This window comes from Melanaphis sacchari, unplaced genomic scaffold, assembly GCF_002803265.2.
Source record: "Melanaphis sacchari strain LSU unplaced genomic scaffold, SCAv2.0 Contig23_pilon_pilon, whole genome shotgun sequence".
NCBI lineage: Eukaryota > Metazoa > Arthropoda > Insecta > Hemiptera > Aphididae > Melanaphis > Melanaphis sacchari.
The window spans coordinates 4,580,162-4,607,841 of NW_020271114.1; the positions used below are offsets into that span (position 1 = coordinate 4,580,162).

Consider the following 27,680-nt stretch of genomic DNA (forward strand, 5'->3'; position numbering starts at 1 on the left):
ATCGAATCTGAGGAGCTGGTATCGTTCGATCGATCGATCGTCACAAAGAGATCCAAATCCGATATCAAAAGGACAACGAATGTGACACGTGATTTTCGGTGGGCATTACACATGTCGTTTACGTGACGGGCACGGGGCAGCGCGACGTTGCGATTTATTTATTCGAATACACCCGGCAAAACAACGTTGTGGTCCGCCCCTCCAACATAACCTCAAAAAGTCAAAACGACAAAATCGATAAATTGCCGTCGGATATCGGACAAAATATTCATCCGAACGATTTTCGTTGGCACAAAAAGGCCGAAAAGTGACGAGGAAAATGACAAAACGACAATATTATAATTATTAACAATTAGTACCAAAAAAAATGGCATTAAGTCGGCGGCGGTGGTAGCGAAAACAGCTGTTTATTGGTCGTGACGTCACGACATTCGATGAACGGCGAGCAGAGCGCCGCCCGTAGTCGCGGCGGCCTACTTGTCTTTCTTTCGCATCGCATCGTCCGACACGCGCAGACCAGCCTTGTCTTGTTCAGCCAGCATACAGCTAGCTGTTCTTTTCCGTTCATTTTTACATAGTACTTTTACGACCTTTACACCACCTCACAATGGCCGAAACCAAAGCGCCTAAAGACCCGTACGCTTTTGTGAAAGATTTTTTGGCCGGCGGTATCTCCGCTGCCGTGTCGAAGACCGCCGTTGCTCCGATCGAGCGCGTCAAGCTTATCCTGCAAGTGCAGGCCGCTTCCACGCAGATCGCCGCTGACAAACAATACAAAGGTAAGGATATTTCATGATATTTTTACAAACAATCATGCGATCCGTTTGCAAACAGCCTTTAATAATAATGAATCCTAGTGGCTTATTGCCGAAATCGTATTCGGGTTTTTTACATGTCGAAATATTAGATCCGGGGACGCGGCGGCGGCGGCGCAATCGATTCTGGTGAATTAGGTTAGCGCGCGGCGGGCGGGGCTTCCGTCGTCGCCGTATACTTATTATCTGTGCCCGTCGTTTTTTTTTTTTTTTTGACCATCTTCCCAAATCCAATTTTATCGGTCACGTTAGATTTCTCATGTGTTAATATCAATTTATGATTCCTTGATGACTGCCTACAATTTTTTTTTACTCCGTTCTTATCGGTGCCCGCTGGGCTTCGTTGAGGTAGATCGCCATTTTGCTCCGTCCGTTTTGTCATGTTATTATTTCGTATTTAGGCGTTATACCTTTCCATTCCGGTTTTCGTGTGTTATATACGTCCTCACGGTTATTACGTACTTTTTAAGGTTAGGTATATTTCGATCATAGATTTCCATGTTTTTATGATTCACATTGAGATTATTAGGATCGTCGATCAGTAATAATATATTTTTCTGCATTAAAATTTAAAAGCATTATTGCGGTGGGGACGGAACTAACATACAACTCGCATGGAATTTTAGCAGTTCTCCGATCCTCACCAATAATGCAAACGTCACCTATCAGGCACGCCCCGCAGTTTGGCCGTACCACACATTATTACCGTTGGCTTGATCAATATTTATCGAATTCAGAATAATACTACGCTGTTTGATCGGAATTTGTTCTTTGAAACTTCTAATGGATCATAATAGGACGTTATTTTATATCGTACGTCGTTCTATTAAAATATCTAATGCATTTAATTAATCATTGCCATCCACGTTTCACGGCCAGAATCATTGATATAGTTTTTGATTTTTTACGATGAATTTTAATAGTTAAATAAAATATTGCCTTTTTACTGATATTATATTAATAAAAAGAAGGTATTGAGAATTTAAATACAAATTATTGAGTTAATGCTTATAGAAATTAGTTTGTAAGGGAAAGAATATTAATATTTTGTTACAGAACTTGCTTTCTTATATCATACATTTTTAGCTTTTAAATTCATTAAGATGTATTATGTCTTAAGTTACCTCTTATTTCAATATTATGTGTTCTATGTTTTAACATTTAAATTGACCTGTCCAAAAAAATATTCTTTTAAAGATTTATCCTATCTTTTAGAATCTATTATAATAGGAAAAAAAATTAATTTTCTAAATATGACAAATAGTACCTGATTAGTTATTATATATTCAAGTTGTTTTGATGCATATTGAATATAGATAATCAATTTTCTCTCCTTTATTAAATTAAAATATGGTACAGTAATTTACAACATAAAAATAATTTTAAATTTTATAATTTTTAAAAAGTGGTCAATTAAATGAAACAAATATATTGGAAATAATGAGAATTGAACTAAAATTTAGGAAAAGTAGAATGTTTGGAGAGGGATAACCTTAAAAAGACGACTAAAAAAAGTGTTATTGAAACAGAAATGTCTAACCCGTAAAATATTCAAGGTTTAAGAACCATACAATAAAACAAAATTGAATATTATCTGTTTAAAAAAAACTGAATTAACATTATTTTTTTATAAGTGATAATTAATACCTATGTATATATTTAGTTTTTTTTTTTTTAGTACTATTCATTGCCTTTTTTTTTAAACCTGTATTTCTTAACTGTTCAATATTTTGACATGAATTTGAGAAAAAAGAAAAGAGGTTATTCTTCAAGAGGGATAATGATTTCTATGTTTTTAAAATATCAATGTTCTACTTAAATATGAAAATAATTAATTTTTTTGACGATTATGTAAATGCTTAATAATTTTCTTTTTTTGCTTCATTAATATTATTTTTGTCTGTTTTTAGGAATTGTTGACTGTTTGGTAAGAATTCCAAAAGAACAAGGTTTTGCCAGTTTCTGGAGAGGTAATTTCGCCAATGTCATCAGATACTTCCCAACACAAGCATTAAACTTCGCTTTCAAGGATGTCTACAAACAATTGTTTATGGATGGTGTAGATAAAAAGACTCAGTTCTGGCGATATTTTGCTGGTAACTTGGCTTCTGGTGGTGCTGCTGGAGCAACATCTTTATGCTTTGTATATCCACTTGATTACGCTCGTACAAGGTGAGTAAACATTTTTCAACTACTTAGCTATCTAATAATAATTTTAATTTAAATTTCTAATATTATAGATTAGGAGCTGATGTTGGCAAAGGACCAGCTGAAAGGCAGTTCAAAGGTCTTGGTGATTGCATAGCTAAAACCGTCAAGTCTGATGGCCCTATCGGTCTGTACCGTGGTTTCTTTGTGTCCGTTCAGGGTATCATTATCTACCGTGCTGCATACTTTGGATTCTTCGACACAGCTAAGGGAATGTTGCCAGATCCCAAGAACACTCCATTCTTAGTTTCATGGGGTATTGCCCAATTTGTAACAACATTTGCTGGTATTATGTCCTATCCATTCGACACAGTCAGACGTCGTATGATGATGCAGTCTGGACGCGCTGCTGACCAACGCATGTACAAGAGCACAGTAGACTGCTGGTCTAAATTGTATAAGAACGAAGGAGTTTCTGCCTTCTTCAAGGGTGCATTCTCCAACGTACTTAGAGGTACTGGTGGTGCCTTGGTGTTGGTCTTCTACGACGAACTCAAAAACCTTATGTAAATTTCATTTTTAATGAAATTGAACAATATTGTGCAGTTTAAATGTAATTCGATGGACACTGTTGTAGCATAAACATTCCTAACAAGTGCAACATTTATTATTCATAACTGGGCTTCTCATTCCAATTTTTTTATGTATTATTCTGTACCGTATTTGTTTTAATTTTATCAGTTATGATCCAAATTTTTTAGAAAACCTACTAATGTAAACACAAACTATTAGGTCCGTACAATGGTTTATTTTTGATATTGTATTATTTACTTTATAATTAATAATAAACCATAGTTTAAAAAAAAATTATTATGTGTTTTATTTTTATAATCCACAAAAAACTAAAATAAAATACTTTAAAATCATGAATTTTATTGAATCTATTATTATAGTTACTTAATATATTAATGATTATAATTTGTTTGCTAGTATAATTTAAAATCTTTGTACTTTGTTTATTGTTGTATTGTTATATTTTATAATATATATAGTACATGTTGGAGACTTTTATCTAAATATCAAATCCAATTTATAAGCAATAGTACATAATTTGTCATGTATATTTAGACTAAATTATTATATCTATGCCTGTTAATTGTGTAGAAAGAATAAGACAAATTAAAGGTGAAATATATTATTTATATTTTTATTCTGATCATTACTAAATGGAACAACTAAGTATGTTTTAATAGTGCTTTCTTACAAGTGCATATTATTTCATATTTGATATGGTAATATTATAAACAATATACTTAATACTAATAGAAAATGTAAAGAACGCTTTTGAAATTGATCTTCATAATATGTGTTCGGGATAAAAAAATTAATATATTCATAGATAAATTAATTTTATACTTTTAGTTTAAATTTAGTTTTCTCGTAAATTTTATTTTTAGCAATAACTTATGTATAATAACACTTGCGTCACATTTTTTTTATAGACAGACTAAATGTCTGAAAAAAATAATGATCTTCTCCCCATAACAATTTAAGCTAATTTGTTGTATTTCAAAATAGATTCAGAACTATTCGCCATTTCATATTTCATGACTTCATTCTTTATTTTCTATACTATTCTTTAACAGTGGTTGATGGGAAATTAGAATTTTTCCTCCGTCTAAAATTAAGTGGTAGTACCCAATACCTTGATTATGTTCTGTCACAATATTTAAAAACCTTTAATTATGATCAAAATAATATTGATGCAAAAGAAATTTCGTTCCAGGGCTTTATGCATCTTTCACACGTATAACATTAAGCATGTAATATAATATATGTGTTGCTCTGGAGCAATTCTGATCCTTAATCCGACTCTCCCTTGATAATAATTCTTGGTGATAAAATATTCCTATTATCCCTATCCACCACTGTTCTTTAGCTATTTACCATAAATAAATTTACTCACTTTGTTTAATACATAATCAATAATACGTTCAGAATTGCTATGCCTTGGCAAGATGAATTCATACCCAAGAAGGTTCCAGTCGATCATTTTTTAAGGAGTAGGAACTAGGCAAATTGTGTGGCAGGTACATCTGGGTCATAATATATTATAGTGTATGCGCTATACACCAACATATCTCAACGGGCTGCGGGGACCGTAATCGTATTCTAAATTAATTTTGAGTGTTATTTTTAATTTTATTAATAATATTTTGACAAAATCGAACAATAAGCTACATTAATATTTTATAGTGTACACTACTATTATATCAATAAAGTTTGATACAGTCTTTGATCAACATTGATGTATGTATGCAAACGTAATGATATTATATCATCGAGTTAAAATTCAATACAACCATTACAGTGACCCATGGGCCATGAAGCACTCGACAACTAATGTATTACAGAGTGTGGAATATCACCTTGTCCACCTTTTTTTTTTTAATGTTTTAATATTTAAATAACTTCTGATCTACTTTAGGGAAAATGTTGAACTAATGAAAAAAAAATTCGTTTTAATAATATCGTCGAATGAAGAATATCTATTATTGTTTACTCACGCACTACGATACTTAAGAATGATGCACTATAACTATTAAGGCCTGAGTAAATTCGATTCTGTCATAGTAGACATAACTGTTAATTATGTCGACAGTCCAAGTCGTCGGATAAAATTTCCGAAAACATGTTATAGTTCTATAGGTACATTAATAGTATTGCTAGTAAATGACTCGGAAACGATGAAGTTGATTAGACGATTTAAAAAAGTCGTTTACGAGTAAACTACACGACAAATTTAATTGAATAAATACGTTAGGCTCTTGGTGGTGGTTAACACGATTGACAAAAGATAACATTTTTGACCGAAAAAAAAAACACCAAAATAATTAAATAATATGGTCGTGGAATACGTTATTAACATATTATTGTGTGAGATTATTACACACTATATAATCACAGAATAAACGATATTTCATTTTATTCTGGGCTGTAATAATAATCACTTGCTATGCATCTATGTACACATTAACATCACCCGCAAACACATTGAAAATTGCCTACACTAAACCCTTTTAAAACGATCGATATCGAATTCCTCGTGGAAAACTTACAACCACAAAATGTCAACGGTTTGCGTAAGTAGATTTATATATGTTACCTATATCTACCCTGTTTATAATTGGACTTATGACCCAGTTACTTTAGTACGATGACCTAATATTAAATTATTTTTATAGAATACCCATCAGAACACGTTGGAATTTTGCTACAGACGGAAAGCAAAGATACATACCTCCGCTTTACCTAATTTAATATCGCCATGGAAATAAAAAGCATTTGTCCGTTATAGTCTATGAAAAAGGCGAAACGATTCAGTTTAAAAGATCTATCGGGTAATTATAATTATTAGGAACCGAGTATTTTTTGATAGTTGGCTATAAATGCAGATTATAACATGGTCATTTTTCAATTTTTTGAAATTTGTGGAATCGTGTCAAATAAGTAATAACATTTGGAATGCGGTTCAATTGCACGGAAACGGACAATTTTAGTGTAAAAAGATCAAATTAAAAATAAAAATCAATGAATTATGTATGCGTGCCAAATAGGCATATAGGTATATCGATGAAAATTCAATATTTTGATAAACGCGCTGCCGATTAATCATGAGTAAACGTTATTCATACAATCATACTGCCTACACATAGGTGTATCTGAAGATCGCCATCGAGAACAATCGTTTTCTTTCGTACGTACTATACGTCATGCGTACGTCGTATGTACTATATACGTACCTATAGGTATTCATTCAAGTTCAGTCGTTCAGTGTGGGATTTATCAGCCGTTAAACGACATCGGAACAATAATGTGAAAACACAATGACAAACAAGCGCTTACAAAAATATTTACCTATATATTATACGACGATTACAATTTACAATGTATAATAATATGTGTAAGTACCTGCATAGAAAAAGAGCAATAACCAGTGCCGAGTACTTTATATATATATATTGTAAATTGTTGTTAATATTATAATAACATTAAACGCGTCGTCGCACCGTAATAATAATAATAATTATGTTATTTTATAGTGACGCGACGCTGCAGCAATAACCGTACATGTATATCGAGACTGACTCATTTTTCAAACATCCCTCGCGCGACGGGAAAACTATGATAGGCGCACTGCGCCCCACACAGTAGAGCGTCTTTTCTCGAGAACAAGTCTGCAGTCGTTTTACACGCACACAAGTCGTGCAATACAACCGAGTCGCGTTGAACCCAACATACGATCGTCATAGGATACGTCAACGGTCGTACCGTTGATATCGCACGACAGAGCTGGATAGCTCAAGAGCACAAGTATATTGGCGGAGCGTCGTAGCTGGCAGGCGAGTTCCGGTAAACGACGACATTTTTTACTTCCACCGGTTTGTTTTTCGTCGTTTGCGCTCGAGTCCCTAGCGATTCTGTTGCACGCGTTTTCGGATCGAAACGCTTTATCCGAACACTTCCTTCCGTTCCGTCGTCCGCGGGCGGGTGCACCGCGACCATGCAGGAAGATTCGTCCGATTCGAACGGCGAGGGCGGCTGTTCACCGACTCCCAACGAATACGCGTCCAACACGACCAAGCGACAAGTGTACTTGGAATTTTCCGAGTTCAGTCCGGCGCAGATACGAAAGATCGAAGACATTTTCAACCAGTACGTAAAAGTTAGATACGCGTATTACGTATACATGCTGCAAATGCGATTTAAACGCGCGCGCGCACGCGGGTCGACGTATTGTCATGGGGGCTGCTGTATGCCCCGCGTACCTATCTAGTATTATAATTTGTGTGCTCGACGGTAAACCATATCGTTTTAACTCATTGAATGTCTTGTAATATTACTCTACTTCGTGCGGTCCAGATAGGCTCTCTGTAGAGTGTAGATAGTAGGTACTACAGACCAATTTTTATATTAACGGATTAAAATTATATACGCAAGCAGGTACCCATTGGCCATTGGCTAATAGCCAATATAGGTCTGTGGTCCGCACTCTGTCTACCGTTAAAATTTAAAATTAAATATAATTTTCCGAATAAGATTTCAAAATAATGGAAAATTTTCGTTTAATTTGACGCATAATATATCAAATATTTTTTCCCATACTTTTCTTGTTTTATATTTTTACTTTTACCATTCAAATATACTAAATATAGTGAATGACCCAAAATCGTACACGACAAATTAATTCTAAATAATAAAGTGTAGGTACCTATATAATATTGAGTAGGCTTGATGACTATAGCTAAGCTGGATAAGTTAGCAATAAGTATTAATAGTTAATGAACAGTATATTTTTAAAAGGTTAAAGTTAATCTGAAAAAAAATATTAAATTGACTTGGTTAAAAAAAATGACGTTAATTCTTTTTTTAATTACCGCACAGATTAGTCAAATAGTGATCATGCAGTATCAATTTTTATTTAAATATATATATATATATCTTAAATGTATTCCATACTATGTCTTCATATTAGTATATTACACCTTAGCAACTGTTCCTACCTTGAGTACCTTTCTAATTAGATACATGTTTATGATTTACATAAACTATAATATGATTAAATTTAAAAATATATAATTTTGTTTTGTATTTAAAATTATTTTATACCAATTGGTATTTAAATAAAACTATTATCCAATTTGACTACATTTATATATGTAGGTATATGTATAAGTACCTAGCATAATTTTAACTTAAAACATTATTTTTCAATTAAATGAAAATAGTTTAATTGTTATATCCTATATTTTCTTTAGCTAGTTGGGTCAACTTTATTTTTGAACTAATATATACCTATATTATTCTAATAATAATATTTTGCTTAGAAATATTTAAATATACAATCAATCTTTACTTAAATGTGGTATAATAAGTTCAATATTGTGATTATTAGTTTATTTACAAAACATGCATACATAAATGAAAAGAAATCATAAATAGAACTCTTAAAGTTATTTTGTATAAAATTATTTAAAAATAAATAAATAATATTTATGTATAGGTATGATGCAAACAAAGATGGATACCTATGTCGAAATGAATTGAAACGAATGATGATCAAACGTCGAGTTCCATGGACTGAAAACTCATTAAATCAACTGATTGATGATGTAGATAAAGACAAAGACGGAAAATTGACTTTTAGAGAAGTATGTTTAAATTCATCTATTATAACTTAATAGAATATGATAATTATTTTAATTTAAGTAATTAATGTAAATAAAAATGACTTATTTAACCAAATAAAAAATGTATGTACTTAATATTGTTAAGTTTGTTATGACTAATCGTAAAACTTTGGAATACTGTCAGCGTGCATTGGCCAGACAAGAAAAAGTTGACTTTAACAAAGTTGGTATAAAAGGCGTTAGAGACTTCTTTGAGGCAAAGGTATACTAGTATATTACTAATCAATTTAAATCAAATGTTTGGGATTGTTAAATATTTTTTTATATCTTTCAGGCTAAATATTCCAAATAAGCAGTGCTGCAGTTTTAGAAAGATGTATTGAAGGAAAAGTCCAATCTACCAGTGTCCAGTAATAATATATAATAATTATTTTCTACCTACAATTTTTGATATTATATTGTACATATTTATTAAATAATGTTGCAATATATCAAGCAACATTAAAAATTAAGTACAATATCATTAAACAAGTTTATTAGTAATTTGTTTATAAAAATCATATTTACTACAACTACAATAATTTAAAATGTATAATCTATTTTAATACTCATTTATAAATAATAAATGTTAATTTAATATAGTAATAAAGCACATTTTAGTGTATGAGATACTATACTAAAAAAAAAAAAAATAATAATATACATTATTCTTTAAGATTCCTACAAATTATTATGTACATCCAAAAAATTTAGTTGTATATACTAACAGAACATAAACAGACGATGAAAAGTATAATCTGTATAAATTACCTTTCACTTTATCATTGAGCTTCCATTATTATTTTATGTCAAGGTATGTTTTTTTATATGATATGTAATATTTTGGATTTTACAAAATCATCTTTTTAAAAAATTGGTTAAACACATTAATAAACATGATTTACAAAATGTATATAACCTCCTAACAATGATTTATTGCTAATTATACGTTGAAATGTTATCTTTAGGTTGTGTAATAATATATGAATATAATAAGAAGCGTATAAAGAATTAATACAATTTAAGATATATCAACTAAAAATATATTTTGTATAATATTGTTACTAGGCAAGTAATTTAATTGACAAAAAAATATTTAATTTTACTATACTTTTATAAAAAAAAAAACTTCAAATGTTTAAAAAATTATAAAATTACATTGGTATTTATAATTCTGGATGTAGTAAACAACAACAATTAAATTTTATTACAGTATATAAAATCTAAAATGGTAGAATTAATCTTCAAAGAATTATTTTAAATAGTAATTAAATCCTAATCTTATTATTACTAAATTATATCAAATAATAGTCTTATTACATTTAAAAATATCACAAAGTTAAAATAGATAACAAAAAGGTAGTTTAATTCTTTTTACTATCAATTGTTGTTTATCTAAAGATCAAATCATCAATTTCATTTAGTAATTTCGACACTGCCAAACCATCATACTGTAATGTTAATTCTGGACTAGTATTAATGCCGTTCATTTCTATTCGCTGGACATTATCAAAATTCGGTCTGTAATAATCATATAACTTGGGTTCTGGATTTTTTGTTGAATGCAGTTCCCTAGGCTTGGGTTTTGTTGCAGTATTTAAATTGCTATTTAATCCGATATTCATCATGTTATTATAGTCGTACACATGTTTGGTAAATGGAAAATTCACCTCCCTGACTCCTCTCTGAATATTGACAAAAATAATACAGTTAGAAATAATTTGACGTACACTTACGAGCATTATTGTACATACTTTGACCGTATTTGGTTTGGGCTCCAAACGAGAATGTGTAATGTTCCTCAACTTTGCCTCTGTTTGAATAATAGATGAATACAAAGTAGGTTTAGGCACAACATACCTACAGTTTTTACGACGACAGGCGTTTTCGTTATTATCATCTTGTTTTTTTGATAGTTTGTTATTTGTCTTAGGCTTATTCATTTTTATAAATTATTTAGAAACAAAGTATTAAGTTACAACGTTTCGTAACTAGGTACAATTTGAGTTTTGAATTTGTAAATGTTCAGCATTGAATATTATTATGATAAATTTAAAATTACGAGTTCAGAGTTACAAATTGACAACAATACAACTAAATGATTCAATTTGAAATTTCGATACACATTACACAATATCTGTAACGCATTTTTACTGTATTTGTATTATGTTTTGATAACAAATGATAACAATGTTTCGTTGCAAGCAGTGCAGCCAAAACTCAAAATCAATATTTAATAATTATAATAATAGGTATGGTTTTCAAATTTAAAATTCTATAATATTATTGTCATAATGTCAATTTAGCTGCCTATTCTATGCACGAGAAGGATAAAATCAAAACATGAGGAAAAAATGTTTTTTTCAAACATAAATTATTCATCAATAACTATGGGCATAATATTTGTCTAACCAGTCGGCAGTATTTCGCTACTGTGAGAGGTATCGTATTTTTATTAACTTTATACATTCTTATCTCGAGAAATACAGAGTAAATGCATATAGTACATACGGCGTGTCTAAGATATCTATTTACAATACATATTTCAGAATTTAAGCTTATGATTCGTCAAACGCTTGTGATATACCTCCACTAAGATTGGGTAACATTTATTTGATGCGGAAATATGATGACAAAAATTATAAATATTTACTAAAACTCTGACAAATACCTTTTCACCAAATTATGTAAATATGTAATTAATATCGAAACAGAAAATATTGATATAATTTGAATATTTTTTCCTGAAAGCCACTTCCACACACTACTCCTAATGAAAAATGAAATAATTAAAAAAAATTGTCAAACGAATAATCACTTGGACACGATGTCATCATAAACGTGATAATAAAAGATATTTCTAAAAATTCAATCACATACATATCTATTTTACTTTATTGAAATACTGAAATTTAGCTAACTAAAATAATTCATCGATTACTTTCCAACCGCACAGAAAAAAGCTTTGACAATAATGATAAAAAAAACCCCCGAACAGTTAACGATTCTTCAGTGTCAAAAATATTTGAAAAATAATGTTGTGTTTTAGATCTAGATTAATAAACAACTTAAATTCAATCAAAGTAATAACACATTTCCTGTTTAGTTTTGAATCAAAACATTCAATATCTAATAAATTTCTCAGTCTAACCGAATAAATAGATGATAGTTTCGAAAATGAAACTCCGTACCGGTGCAGTATTTTTAGATGTAGCGCAAGCCCTTGATCGCATCTGAGTTATCTGACACAATTGCCTTCTATACAAACTAAAAACGCTAAAAAAATCTCGTCTGTAATTTTTAATCTAATTAAATTGTTTTTCTCTTCTCGTTGTTTTCCCGTTCGCATAAACGGCTCCAACCACAAGAAACATAAAAGTGAGAAAATTTTTATACACTGACTATACTATTGCTTATTCAAGATCCAGTGACACTTGTATATAATTACTGACAATTTTTCAATATACATGCAAAATTCAGTTTTGCAGGATGAAAATTATTCTAAACTCTTCAAATAACACAGCTGTGTTATTCACATTTCATTGATCTAAGACTTATACATCTTTAAAATTTAATAGTTACAAACTAAAACATGTAAACCGCGTGCAATATTATCATTTAAGCAACAATATGCTCTTTGTCAGCTCAAACAAAGATGACCCTATCATTTTCTTACACAATAATGGTTATAATAATAAAAATAATTAAAAATATATAACTATATCAAAAAAATAACACTATTGTATTTATTTTTTATTATTAGTGCCACTACTTATACGACTTTTATTATTGTTACATAATTCTTATAATCTTATTGTTATAATTGTTATAGCTATTATATCTTTACAACAATTTATTACAACTGACATCTGCGTATTATAAGTCTCCCTCTCCCCCAATTATTGTACATTTTTGTACATAATTATTGCTATCTATTGTTTTATAACGTCAAAAATTATATTCTTATCACATTAAGTTTAGATGACCTTGTCAGGAAAACTTTATTTTAATAATAAAAAAAAAACCATATACCTATGTATAATCGTACCTAATAAAGGTAAAAGGTTTAAGTGCAATTAAGTTTAGATAGGCCTTGGGTTATTACCTACTTATAACATAAAATATAAGCTACTTATATAATTCAAAAATAAAAATAAGTAAATAATTTAATCATTTTAACTTTAAACATTTAAGATTTATTGTTAAAATAAATATTTTTGCAATTATTATAGGTAACTATTAAACATTGATTACGATCAAATATTAATAATTAATATTGTAAATAATTATATCTGTTATAAATCGTATGTCTATTATCAATCCATAACTACTTTATATAATCACTTGCCATAATATTAACACGAATAATTTGCAGTATTATTATTATTATTATTATGATTATAAAACACTATAATATATGAACTCATTATTTTTCAATTTTACACATGTAGGTGGTATGGAAAATTTGTTTCATGGCGTTAGATAAAATTATATATTTTATAGTAATCACTTCAAAATATCTAAGTAAGTAGTAACTAGATAACTATAGATATAATATTATACTAAGTACCTATTATTTATGTTATACTTAAATGCATTATGTTGTATAGTATTTATTTTGTACAGGTGTTGTGTAATTATCTGTAAGGTCACGAAAAAGGTAGGTACTATTGACTAGTAGACTTGTGCTGAAACTGTTGTTTGCCAGTCAGGGTTTTTTATCATCATAATTTTATTTTCTGCGATACTGCTTACAGTACATACATGCATACAGTTTGTTTTCCGTACATATATACGATCATAAAATAGAAAATTAATTTTGTTAAGTTACCTAATCTATTTATCAAAAATCAGATTAATCTAGTTTTTTTTATCTTATACCAAATTACCAACTATACATGCACTTTTTTAATATACAACTCGGTATTATTTGATACAAATCAATTCTGAATATGACTGTAAATACATTAATTTAATGGCGCATGATAAATGATAATAGGCGAGGCACTGAAGCTCATAACCTTGCCAGTATGAAATAATTTTGTTATTACAAATTAATTATTATTGATATCCTTTCACGTAAAACTAAGTTTTGCTCTGCTTGAGTTCTTATAAATTTAAACTTATTGCAATAGAAGTTTTATGTTTTTTGGTGATTTCAGATTTATAACTCCTTAGCTTAAAATCTATGCTAAATTCTACATTATTATCCGTCGAGGTGTTACATTTTCAGATTAAAATAATTATGCTATGTATTTGTGTAGTATTACTCTAATGATCTGTAAATTGTTATTGATCTATTCTAACAAATTAAGTAATGTAATGTATTGGCTATTCCTTAGGAATGGTTATAGTTTATTAATTCCTAAGGAATAATAATAATAGTTTATTTATGTTATTCAGTGGTTTACCTAATATCTTAATTTGAATAAACGAAGACAGGCTTATTGCAAAAACTACACTAGTCTACTTTTTTAAAATTTTCAGGGTGATCTAAAATCACTTTTATGGTTTAAATATTATACGTACTTAGTAGTACTTACCTACTTGTTATTTTGAATTATATGAAAAGTACCTATTGAACGTGTATGGATATTGTTGATTCATCTATGTTTTACATATATGTATTTTATAAAAATGTAACGAACTTGACCCGCATATAGGTACTTTCTGGTTTTTTCCCCATAATATAATATTTATTTATTTTTTCATGAAAAAATTAGTCATTTATTTTTAAATGAAACAAAACTATAATTGTCATTAAGCAAGTTGTAGAATGTATGCATAATACTCATAATATTTACTATTATCATGTTAAAATATGACCAATGTTTGTTGCAGACAAAATAAGATAAGTCTGGTCTTGCACGATTCTAGGTTACACTAAAAAAAAAATAGAAACCAAATAAGTCCATTTACTGTATAAACTATACTTGTGTAATATACAGCAGACTAATCTAAATCAACTAATCTGGTCGTTTCACCAATTTGCAAGGATTTTTTTCCCTCTATTTAATTCTGTTAAAAAGTGCATTTGTTTGGTCTTTACAGCGAGCTCTTTAATTCTGCTTTACAAAATGAATAAGACGAATATCAATTGTTCATATTTCTATATTACAAATGGGTTTTCGATAAACACCGTGTCAAAAACTGTTACGACACGCTATTATAATTATAATAATATGAGCATTGGTATATAATTAATAAATTCAGATGCGTCCTTACTAATTCGTTGTAATCAGGATTGGGTGTCGGTGTTTTGGTTGGTAAAACGGTGTGATATAGAACAATATTGTAATGTATTAAGGCAGGTCACGTTACGCCAGAGAGAGAGAGAAAGAGAGAGAGGAATACAGCAATTAGTAGTGCAGACTGCAGATATATATTATGGTACTATTTAGAAACGCTCAGACACATAGTATTATTAAAATCTCGTGCATTAGCGACGTTATTGTTATAAATTATAATCGTTTCGACGATAGTCCGTCGATATATTATCGTACACGTATATCATGTATGCACATCTTAGTGGTATTGACTCGTGTTCGTATATATATATCGTGAGTGAATTATGATAAACACAAGACAATATATTATTATTATTGTTGGACAATAATCGTTGCATTTTGTACGCCGCTTATACTATATCCGCGCATAATATGTCGATTTAAAAGAATTGAAAATAAAAAATAATAACAGCCGATATCATATTATACATATATACGTAAACACGTGCATTATTACGAACAAGCGGAATATAACGCCGCGGGTACGCGTACGCTGCAAGTAGGTACCCACAACATTTTCGTACATTTCACAGGTCGGCTGATGGGCGCGCGACCTTGTTTCGGCTCTAAACAAACCACCGTCACAATATAATAATTATATTATAATACGTACATTGTACACTTTCACTGTCGCCACCGCCGAAGACTCGAACCGGGCGGCGGCGGCGGCGGCGGCACGCACCGAGTCGACTTTCTCCCAGCTCGCGCGCTCACAGACTGCAACAACGCAGACCCGACTACGCGCTACCTCCGGGTCCACCACGTAAACAGCGAACACACAGTTCGTCAACACGGTTCGTTCGCGACGCACGCCCGTCGAAGTACGACGGTGGTTTTAACCAGTAACGTGTTTGTAAACGTGCACAACGAATAAAGTATATTATTTTTATTTTTATCTTTTTTATCGACGTCCGATTCGAACGGTTTTTCGTTTTCCGTTTTTTTATCACACGTTTATTGTAGGGACCCGCGCGGCAACGAGATCGTTTTGTGGGTATTGTAGGACTTGACGTAATGCCGTCGGCAGCGATCGCAAGACTACCCGTGGGAACACCGCGGGTCATGTAGTGCGCCCCGTAATATAGGTTTACAAGGTATATACCATTGAGTGTACCTATAGTAGTTCTGTAAGCATCGAAAATAATAACGGCGACGGAGACAACGATGGACAACGTCGTCAAACACTTAAAGGCTCCGGTGCCGGTGCTGTTTCTGCTGACGCTGTGCTCGTTCACGGCGTTACTGTCGACTACAAATTCAGCTGCGCGTAAGTCGTTTTTTTTTTATTTATTAATATACCTACCATAAATACGAAATCCGTACTAATCAAGTCTTAAGATATTGAAAATATGTATATATTTATTATTATTTAGACTCGAGATTTTCAAAATACATTTTTGAATTTAGTATGTACCTATACCGGCTACCTATTGTACCTGTATATTTAACGTAGCTATTACGTAAAAAAAATAATTTTCTTTTATAAGATAAGAAATCACTACAGTCAGTTTCTAGATTTTCACGAACGAAATCTCTCTGGCTATATGTTTGCCAACACTATCCTTACCAATATATTTTAGGTTATTTGCAATACATATTCTCCTCGGTTGTTGGACGCTTACCGTGTTTTAAACATACATTCCAACATGAACTTTTTCGTCGCGATTTCTACGGGTAACGTTATTTAATGAGTTCATGGTTTTTTTTTTGTATAGGCATAATTAATTTGTAAATTTCGAGAAGAGTATATCTGTTACATGTTACAATGGCTTTCTAGTGCACAATTCTGAAATTATATTTCGCTCGGTATACTATACAAATGTATAGTATCAGTAAACTATCGACATTTAAAAAAAAAAAAAAATGTATAATTATCATCATTACCCATTTTCGTTTTATGGGTTTTACTACTATCATTACATAACTGCTCATCTAAAAATCCACGAGCGAAAGCCACGCGTCTGTAGTTTTACTCGATAACGTTTCAAACGGAACTACGTAATTTACTTGGATATTCATCTATAAACTGTATCTACTTTATACTTATTTGCATATAAATAAATATATAAATTATCTGGTAATTCGTAATCAGGTTTATGATAATGTACAAAATAATAAGCGCCTAGTATATTGATTGTTTGTATTCATTAGATTGCAAGTGTTATATTTAATGCATTATTATAGAATAATATTTAAGTTAAATTTATAAATGTATTAAAAAAAAAATTATTCATAATGAATTGAAATGGATTGAAATTGTTTCACATATTAATACATTAATATTACATAAAAAAATACGTATATTCAATAGATTAAAGTATAATCTTATGTTCAATTTTTATCGGTGTTTAATTATGTAAAAACCGTATTTAAATAAATTGTTAGTATATCGACATATCGCCAGTGACGTTGATATCGTTTACTGCAGTATGTTACACTATAATGTAATCCACCCGGATGCTGAGTATAATATCGCTAGTAAAAAATTATGAACGCATAATATTAAATAATTACATGGTACTATTTAAAATATTTAATATTCAAATTAATATTAATTTAATTATGTATTCAGTGATTAAATTGGCGTAAAACGAAAAGAATATAAGAAGTTGTATATTTTTTTAATCGGAATAAATCAATGTGTGCTAAGGGGATTTAATTTCTAATTAAGTATTTCCGGAAAATAAAACACACCACTAAAAAAAAATATTTCATATAAATATATCACGCATAGGGAAGGACGTACATCGTATAGTACACCTGGTAGATTAGTCAGCAGTAAAATAGTTGGGTGGTCAGAGTATTGGTATGTGTGGTATAAAGCACTGTTGCTCTGTACCATACTATTCTAGATATAACTTCGGTTTATATGCACTTAAAAATTAACAAAATATTAATATTATATTATTGACAACCTTATCCGTTATCCTTGAACTTTGATCGAAGGTTTACTCAAAATGTAGGTTGACTATGATTGAAATTCTGAAACGTTTTTTTATTTTTATTTTTACTAAACGTTATATTTTTAATTCTCATTAATAGGAGGTATAGGTACTCAATAATAGTGATTCATATTTTTTGTCCTACTTTAAGTGCCACAAATTCGACTAATTTCAAGGCGAATAATAATTACTAATAATTCATCAATGTTATACGCTGACTAAATGAAGCCAGTTGTATATATAGTTATATAGTTCGTATAATATAACATAATATATTATTTATTAATAAAATATTATTCATGTCGAAATCAATTTACTACTGTACATTGGTATTAACTTGTGAGTTAATAACAATAATATATGCTACATTGATACTTATAATATAGTAATAATTATTAGGTACATTGATGTGCAATGTTTTTGGAAAAAAATAGTTCAACCCACTATATTTAAAATAAAAAAATAAATTATAATATAGTGATACAAATAAATTTTATAAAATATCTTTAGAAATAGAGGTTGATATATCTTCCTTGATCAGAATCGTTTTTGTATGCAGTGATTTATTATTGAATTCCATATTTTCAAACACATCCAATACAATGACCTACTCAATGATGATGTAAGATATTCGAAACCTACTATACGGTAGAGTGCTTTCCCCTGTTTTTTTTTTTTTAAATGTATTTATCATTTTTTGTTACATTTTTTGTAATAATTTTTTTTTTTAAATTTTGTTTTCATCCAAATAACACTTGAATTTTAATTTACGACCAACTAAAAAAATATATATATCTTCATTTTTAATTGAATTTAGTTTTACAATTGTATTGGTTTATTTCGTATCTAGACTAAATGGACTTCTTAAGACTTCAAAAGTTAAAAAAAAAAAAATACGCCATAACAATTGCTAACATACTTACCGAGCATTAAAGTCACGTGCGCTTTATTATAGATTATTAGGTATAGTTAGGTATAGTCAGTAAAAACAGGTATCTGGTATATTAATGTGTTAGTATTTCTTTATTATTAAACAATAATTGTATTTACAATTAAATTAATTATATAATTCATAAAGTTTATGTGGTTTTTATTTTATTTTATATATTACAAAAATAAAACACGTTTTAAGTTGATAACTAGGTATATAGTTTGTATTTTTAAGATGAATTCGTCAAATTAAGCAATTAACTCTGTGTTATGTTCTTACAATTAATTTTATTCTTGCGTTGGATAATTGATTTGTTCATACAATGTATAAGTCGATTAATAACATGCCATGCTCACAAGGGTCAAAAATGTTATCTAATCAAATAGGTAGATTATGAAGCTATTAAAATATTATAAAATGTCAGTGGTAATTAATATTATGAATTTATAATTTGTAATGTTAATATTATAATATTTATTACACCTAATCCAGGAGTACGTTAGGTACCTTACAAATTATTTGCAATAAGTATTATTTTTATAGCTAAGTAAATTTTCAATGTTTAGATTGGATATTACCTATAAATAATTATTCTGAAAACATTTAGCCACTTAGGTTTATCAATATTAATGATAATAAAAAAACAAGTTATTGTGAAATTAATGAATGATACTCGAGCAAGGCCCTTCATTTAATAAAATATTATTTCTTACGCAGTTATGCAGGTCTTAAATCACTGAGTATCTAATTTTTGATATGCTGTCTTAATCGTGTTATGATGCAACAGGTTCAGTTGTTTAATAGATAGGTATTTCAAGCGTTTAAACACTTCAAAACCGCAACTTTAATAATTTAATTAAACGCGCATAATAATAATAACAGTAATAATATAATTTTAATATTGACCCAGTATTTTTGAAATCGTTTGTTGGGTCAATTATTATCGCAGTTGATCTAAATAATAATTATAATTTAAATTGAATAGTTAACGCATACGTTTAAAATTTTTATAAAAATAATAATAAATAAAAGCGTACCTAATGTTAATTATAAGTTACATATGAAATAGTTTTGCGGCTGTTTTGATAAATTTATCACATAAATACAATATAGTGTAAACAGCATAATATATTAATCCTTCATAAAATTATAAAATATAATATTACAAAGTTTGGAAATACCGTGAAAATAAAAATAATGTGAAAACGTTATATTTTTTTTATTTACATCAATAACTAATAAATTAAAAATTATAATTTACATAATATTATAATTAAATATACAATTGTGTATGATACATATAGATGTAGTATTATGAAGATTCAATAAAAATGTTAGCAATAATGTATTTTTTTAATATTCAAGTGTATATTGATTTAAGTTATTTATACTAAAAGCAATGTGTATTAAACATTAATGGTGGAGAAAATGGATTAATTTATTCTTAATATTTGATCAGTCCGTAGAAATCAATTTTTTAACACTAAAGTTTATCATTGAAAAAAATTACTTTAGCGTAAATCATATAGCATTATAATAGAAAGCTACTTACAGTTTTAAGAACAAACCGTATTTATAATTTAATTTAAATGGCATCGTTTATTAATTTATACTATACGTATTGTATTATCCAGCGTTCTTAACAGTTTTATTATGTAAATGGCATATTCAATTCCTGTAAATTATTTATTAGAATATATATCCACAGATTTAATACTTGTTTTATGATGGACAATTTCATGAAAAGACTAAAATATAGCATATTTAGTATTGGCATAGGTTAGGTTAAAGTTATGTCACATATTAAATATCATCTAGCAGCTGATTTAGAAATAATTTAATAAATAAGGTTACGAATTATCATAACAGTTCTATCGATGTGTTCAAAAATTACACAAAAAACAGGAGAAGTCGTTCAATTGTACAGGTTTTGACTTTTGAGTGAGTAAACCTCATCATTGAGAAGGTCACTGTAATAGATTTGTTAAATTTATATTAAATGATAAAACATTAGATCGATTCTAAACGGAAATTTGTCTGACGTTTGCCTTAATTTTTAAGAATAATTTATATTTTTTTATAGTACTATGAGTAATTTTTATTTTATTATTAATATGGTATATCAAAGTATTTTTTTCGCATCTTATATTCCAAATTATTTTTATTAACTTCAATGTGAATCTTATGAAACGTATTAGTATACGTTAATATTATGTGGACAGGGTCGTGGTGTTAATAGATTAAAATTAGTCTAAATATTTTTTAAATTGTATTGAGAATATTAAGGTTGGATAATATTATTAATAGTACTTAATGGTAAAATGGTTTTAATTGAAACAAAATTATTAAAATCGTAATTTATTTATTTAAATATCTAATTTTATGGAAATTTGAACTCCAAATGTCTATAAAAAAAATATTGTGTATTATAAATTATTTATGGTATAATAAAAATTTAAAAGAATAACTTTGCATCAAATTGTTGTGCCTTAGTTGTTAGTTTAATGAATTTTTTATTATAATATAATAGTTTGCAAATTGTCGAGATTTTACCGAATTTATCATTTTAATTTTGAACACTTATGAAAATAAACACAATGATTGTCACTATGTACGAGTATTTTTGATACTTTTAATAGCAAAAGAATATATATTATGAAGAACTATGTATTATATTTTCAAGATTTTCGTCTTAGAAAAAAGATTTATCAACATAATTAAAAAAAAATTAAAATAGTCCAAAATTTCTAATTTCTATGCTTTCGATTCTAGCTTAAAATGATCCAAAATATTTTTAAAAATTTATCATGTCTACAAAAAAGTAAATTAAAAATCGCATTCGGTATTGATTTAAAAGTTAATAATAGTTACTAGTATTATTATATGAAATTTTATTGTAATAAATAATAGTTATTATACAAGTGGCACTTATTATATTATATTATATTATAGACACCTATGTGATTTGTTATTGACAAAGATTTGTTCAGTCTCTCACACATTACTATTATATATCAATAAAGTATAAATTACTAATTGTTAAAAACTAATAGTGCTATAAACTTTCTCGGTTTTATTTTTTATACTGTTCTATTAAGAGTTGATTAATCAATCCACGTAAAAGCTTTATTGAAGCTACACACGTGGTCATCATAAAAACGCAACGTTAATATAATATCCTTATATCTGCCCATTTTATGATCATATATAAATATAAATACTTATTAGAGTACAATGTAAGAACTACCGCGGTTAAGTTACCCACTGTCAGGCTATACGACTATCCATTAAGATTTACGCGTTTTAAGTCATTTACATATTAGAGAGAGAGAGTAATGCACACCGCGAGGATAATCAGTAATTAGAATAATTACATACATTTACGGGTAATAAATTGTTATTAACCGGTGCACACGAAGTACAAATGTTTTAGGACTATGTAATGTATTATAGTAACACCGGAGTAGGACATGTAAATATACACATAACGTATGATTTGTTTGCGCGTGTTTTAAATGTGTAGCGTAATAAGTGTTTAGAAAGTAATAATTCTTATATCTCGGTTTGCTCAAGAAAATAACAAAAAAAAAAAATTCAAAACCTAAGTGCAGTGGCGTTGTCGGTCGCATGCAAACACGACTAATATACAATAATGTACTCTTATGCATATAGTATCAAATAATATTATATCCATACACTATTGCTATACTGTTATATGTATAATAGTGCATAGTGTCAGAGGTATCAAAATGAAATCATTTGCCAGTTTTGCGTAATACATTTGTTTTTGTAATCCATTATATGTATATATGTAGGTCTCTGTATAATACATAACTCAATAAAAATATATGGGCGACACCTTTTGACCTGCAATCCGTCAAGCTGCCGGGAGGTCGTCTATGGTTCGTGCAGACCGCACGACGTTAGCGCGTAATATTATTACATTACATATTATTATCATACGGCCTGGCCGGGTCTTCCTAGAGCCCATTTAATGTATTACAGAAATGAATATATTAACGAAAATTTTATACTATTATCATTATTTTCGAAACAACTGTGGCATTCCTCCGTCGATGTCCATTACGAATTATGTGGGACATAGACCGCCGCCAATGCTGTGTATAGCCTTGCTATTTGTAATTAGTATTCAACTTGTAAGTAAATATGTACACTGTATACCTAACCTAACTTAACTTTCTGATAGACATATATCCACCGTAGGACGGTGTGAAATATTAGTAGGTTTGCAGTGTAAATAAATTAAAATTAATTTAATTATTTTGAAAATTCAATTGTTTATGGATAGAGTATACTAAATAAAAAAAAAAAAAAAAACAAAAAACTCTTAAGTCCCTACGAATAATATTTTTTCAATTAAAAAAAAAAAAAAAAACTAAAATCGTCATTTTTGCTTAAATATTTAATTTTATAAAAAAATTAATTTGAAATAATTATAAAAAATTGTTTTGCTTTATGTTTGTTTCAAACTCGTAAGATATGTTTCTGTAAAAACAAATAATGAGGAATATTTTATTACATTTTTAAGTCTTAGCTATTAAATTTGAAAATTTAAACATTTTTAACTAATAAATGATTTGTAAAATCTTTTCATGATTTAAGAGTTTTGTACAAATATATTAACTTTAAAAGCTTATAAAAAATTGTGCTTATGTATTTTTGATTTTTTTTTTTAAATCGCTATAAGTAAAAACTATCAGGAATTTTGTGTTAGATTTTTGATCGAGCTTAAATATTTTTATTAATAGTTATCAAAAAAAAAAAAAAATTTTAAAAATTCTAAAAGTGTCTGTAAATAAAACTAATAATTAAAGTATATCATGAAATTAATGGAGGAAGGTATACAAAGTTTTGTTTTTCGAGTGAGTTCTCCCCTTATTTTTTATTGTAAATTATTCAGTAGATAATTTTTTTTTTAATAATAATGTACCTAATTAAAAATTTAAACTAACAGTATTTCAGTCATTAAAATGTATATAATATTATAATAAAGATAAAAGTTTTAACAATGTTTTTATAAAAACTTAATAAAATGATGGTAATATTATTGAATCTAGTATTTATTATAATTTATCAATTTTGAATATTGATAGATTAAAATGAATTATTAACATTTTATGTAATATTATTTTATAATATTATCTTCAAAACTCACATGATCACGAACTTTTATCCTTATCACACACAATTAACTCAAAAACTACTAGTTTGAAAATTATATTTTTATTCTTATGTCACAACTTTTAGAGAAATGTTCTGCTAAATAATTCATAGCAAGAAAGAAGAGTTTTTATCATCACAGCACACTCTATAACTTTTAAGTAGTATAAATTATCACAAGAAATTGTAAATATCACCTTTAAGTATAATTAAACATTTTAAACATTAGATTTTGCAATTAACTGTAATAATGAAGAAAAATCGAATGAGCATGCTTGGTAAATCATTCTGTATACCACTATATTATACTCGTAGGTATAACTGTATGTTGATATTTCGATCGTTGAACTGCGATGTTCGTCCGAGGCCGTTCATGGTAAATCACACCATGTGGTGCAAGTGTACAATAGTCACTTATATTAGTAGTTATATTGTCAATAAGTAATACATATTATATTAAATGTAAATATAGAGGTGCAAATCCGTGGTAATGTATATACTTATCCGAATATCAGCAACATGCTGTATCGGCCTATGCCTATGCCCATAACTTACTATTAGTACGATGTATCATCGCTCAAGACGCAACACTTGCACATGTATTAAGTTGTTGTAAAATTGTATATTATTTTGATTTATTAGAAATTTTATCGACTGCAGATGGTTGCATGCAAAGAGATTAATTTTTTTCTCCTGTTTAACGCATTGCAAAAATTGGAATAGATGGGTGTTTTTGATCGCGCTGACGGGATAATCGAATGATTTCCTTCTGAATACAAAATCAAAATGTGTGTAATAGGTTATCACAATTCTCTATATAAATAAATTGACCATAACGTATTCATTTCTATTTTTTCATTGGTCACACACGCGTTATAGCTGTACCTACTGCCTATTGGTCATTAGTAAATATTTTTCGCGTATACACACGCGCCCGGCGGTCCATTAAAGCCTTAACCTTTTAGACTGAACCACATGCCTCGCAGGCTAACTGTTGAAACAATTATATTACTATACATAATACACACACACATATAGAATATATTATTATTATATATTTATACGTATACATGTGCATTATATTAACACTGCCGCTGCGGCGGTCTCACAGTACCTATATATATTTCAACGGGGCATTACGGGTTTTTTCAGCCAGCTCTCGTATAATGGGCCAGAGATTTGTTTTTTTTAACGATTTCCACAATCAATTCAGATCACTGTAATTATTGAGCTCTGATATACTCGATACCCCCCATTGTTCGCAACAACCGGTATTGTAGGTATATTTTAAAACGCCATGTGGATAGGAATATTTAATATCCGTTATGCTTATAGAGATAACAATCCATTTTTTTACCCCATTTTAAAGTACTTAGATATGTCGGTCAGCTGTTATTTTTTTACAGTGCACGCATTATTATTATTAATTATCCATAGTAATTATTCCGCAGTAAAAATCTGTAGTAATTGCATCTAAACTAAACCATAAAAATCCAAATAAAATAAATTACAACGCCAAGTTCGGTTTATGGTTTTACTTACTGTCTATTTATTATAGATTAATGATATATAGGTAGAAATATGTTTTAATGTTGGTGTGTTAATTTGTTACGACTTATAAGTTATGAAATTCGTTTTAAAGCACAAAAAACTCCATTATTCTTTTGATCAATACATTAAAAACAATTAAAATAAAACACTTGAAATATATCATATAGGTACAATAAAACTTATAATAATCAAACACCATTCTAACATATTCAAGGCAGCTACATAATGTTATATTTAACTATTTAGCTACTTGCAACTATATACAATATACATCAATATGACAATACATAATACATATTCCTGTATACAGCAGGTAAAAAAATAATCAAAAGTTACAATATTTTCAAAGAAATAATGGTATAATAATATGTAAATAGTTTAATCAAATGAAAAAATTATTTTAATATTAGTCTTATGTTCTTATAGGCAGCTAAATAATAATATTAATAAGTAATGGGTATTAATAATTAATGTACCAATCCAATAAAAACTATTTCGAGATAAATTCTTGTATAGAATTGCATTCATAGGTATAACCATTATTATCTGTTGAGCTAATAATATGTGAATATAATGCAATTAAATTTTTTTTTTTTTTTTACTAGAAGGCAGTAATGAATAAGGTATTTTATTTTTTTTTTATTAGTATAAAGAATATATAAAATGTGTAATTGATCGTCTCACGTTTTACAGTCAGCCTGAAACTATCTACGAATTACATTTAACTTTTTGATATCAACGAATTCAATTAAAATTCTAAATTCTATATTTATATTAATTAGAAAAAACAAATCGTGTCGATGTGCAAAATATCATATATTTCATATATTACAATGTGGTTGTATTGTGGTTATGGTTTTTTATGGTTGTATACATATAGGATAAATTAATTACTATTGTAGTTATTCGAATAGTTTCTATGCGCATAAGCGCATAGTTATGCATTATGCGGAAAATATATAGAATTACATTATAGTAATTATACTTTTGTCTTAAGAAAGATTTTTATTTTTCAATATACATAATTATTCTAAAAATAATTAAAAAGGTTTTATCTCATTATACCCATACTCTGGCGAGCCAGAATGCATGTTCAATGAACTTTTGAGTAGTAAAATATCATCAGCATGAGGTAGTAATATAATAATATATTATAATTCATAGCGTATATTATTTGACAGCCAAAATGAAATTAATCCATATTGAAACCCAATATTAATGTACGGCCCTTCAGGCGCTGTATATGTGTATCGGAATTTATACACATTTGTTTCCGCACTGCACAGCATCACGAATAGGTACAAATAGCAATAAAATAATAATTTTAATGTGTGGGTATGTAAACTTCCCGCTTTTTGTCTGTCCTTGCTCACACAACGATTGTAATTTCTCGATTGCAATATACATAATTGCTGTTTGCATATTATAATAGTTTTAAAATTTGTGTATTACTAATACTTCAATACCTTAAGTTTGATATTTTCTGAATCTGCGTATTATTTTTAATTCAATGAAGCTTGCTAGACAACCTGCAACATTTAATATTATGCGATGCACTAACTTGTAATATAAAATACAGTGCAACGATCACGCGT

The 27,680-nt window shown here is 28.6% G+C and overlaps 4 protein-coding genes across 5 annotated transcripts in view; 3 read left to right on the forward strand and 1 right to left on the reverse strand.

Moving 5' to 3' along the window:
• Window positions 1–470: 470 nt before the first annotated feature.
• LOC112594684 (ADP,ATP carrier protein 1-like) lies at window positions 471–3,541 on the forward strand. Its single transcript, XM_025339625.1, has 3 exons — window positions 471–779; window positions 2,726–2,987; window positions 3,056–3,541. Exons 1-3 carry the CDS (start codon window positions 608–610, stop codon window positions 3,531–3,533), a joined length of 912 nt encoding a protein of 303 aa, XP_025195410.1. The 5' UTR covers window positions 471–607; the 3' UTR covers window positions 3,534–3,541.
• Window positions 3,542–7,168: 3,627 nt separating this feature from the next.
• LOC112594766 (EF-hand domain-containing protein D2-like) lies at window positions 7,169–9,582 on the forward strand. Of its 2 annotated transcripts, none has more exons than XM_025339737.1 (4): window positions 7,169–7,679; window positions 9,028–9,175; window positions 9,300–9,416; window positions 9,489–9,582. In XM_025339737.1, exons 1-4 carry the CDS (start codon window positions 7,528–7,530, stop codon window positions 9,504–9,506), a joined length of 435 nt encoding a protein of 144 aa, XP_025195522.1. In that variant the 5' UTR covers window positions 7,169–7,527; the 3' UTR covers window positions 9,507–9,582. The 2 variants fall into 2 exon arrangements, with proteins under 2 accessions (XP_025195522.1, XP_025195523.1); XM_025339738.1 differs by having other exon boundaries at window positions 9,339–9,416.
• An 890-nt stretch (window positions 9,583–10,472) lies between these two features.
• On the reverse strand, window positions 10,473–11,315 carry LOC112594734. The gene is made up of 2 exons (XM_025339689.1): window positions 10,948–11,315; window positions 10,473–10,878 (listed from the first exon to the last, which is right to left on the reverse strand). The coding sequence occupies exons 1-2, from the start codon at window positions 11,134–11,136 to the stop codon at window positions 10,585–10,587; spliced, it is 483 nt and encodes a 160-aa protein (XP_025195474.1). The 5' UTR covers window positions 11,137–11,315; the 3' UTR covers window positions 10,473–10,584.
• Window positions 11,316–16,219: 4,904 nt separating this feature from the next.
• Window positions 16,220–27,680, forward strand: part of LOC112594564 (dual oxidase) — a 46,434-nt gene continuing 34,973 nt past the window's right edge. The window contains exon 1 of the mRNA XM_025339405.1: window positions 16,220–16,747. Within this exon, the coding sequence (XP_025195190.1) occupies window positions 16,645–16,747 (103 nt within the window). The 5' untranslated portion in view covers window positions 16,220–16,644. The remainder of the gene's footprint in view (window positions 16,748–27,680) is intronic.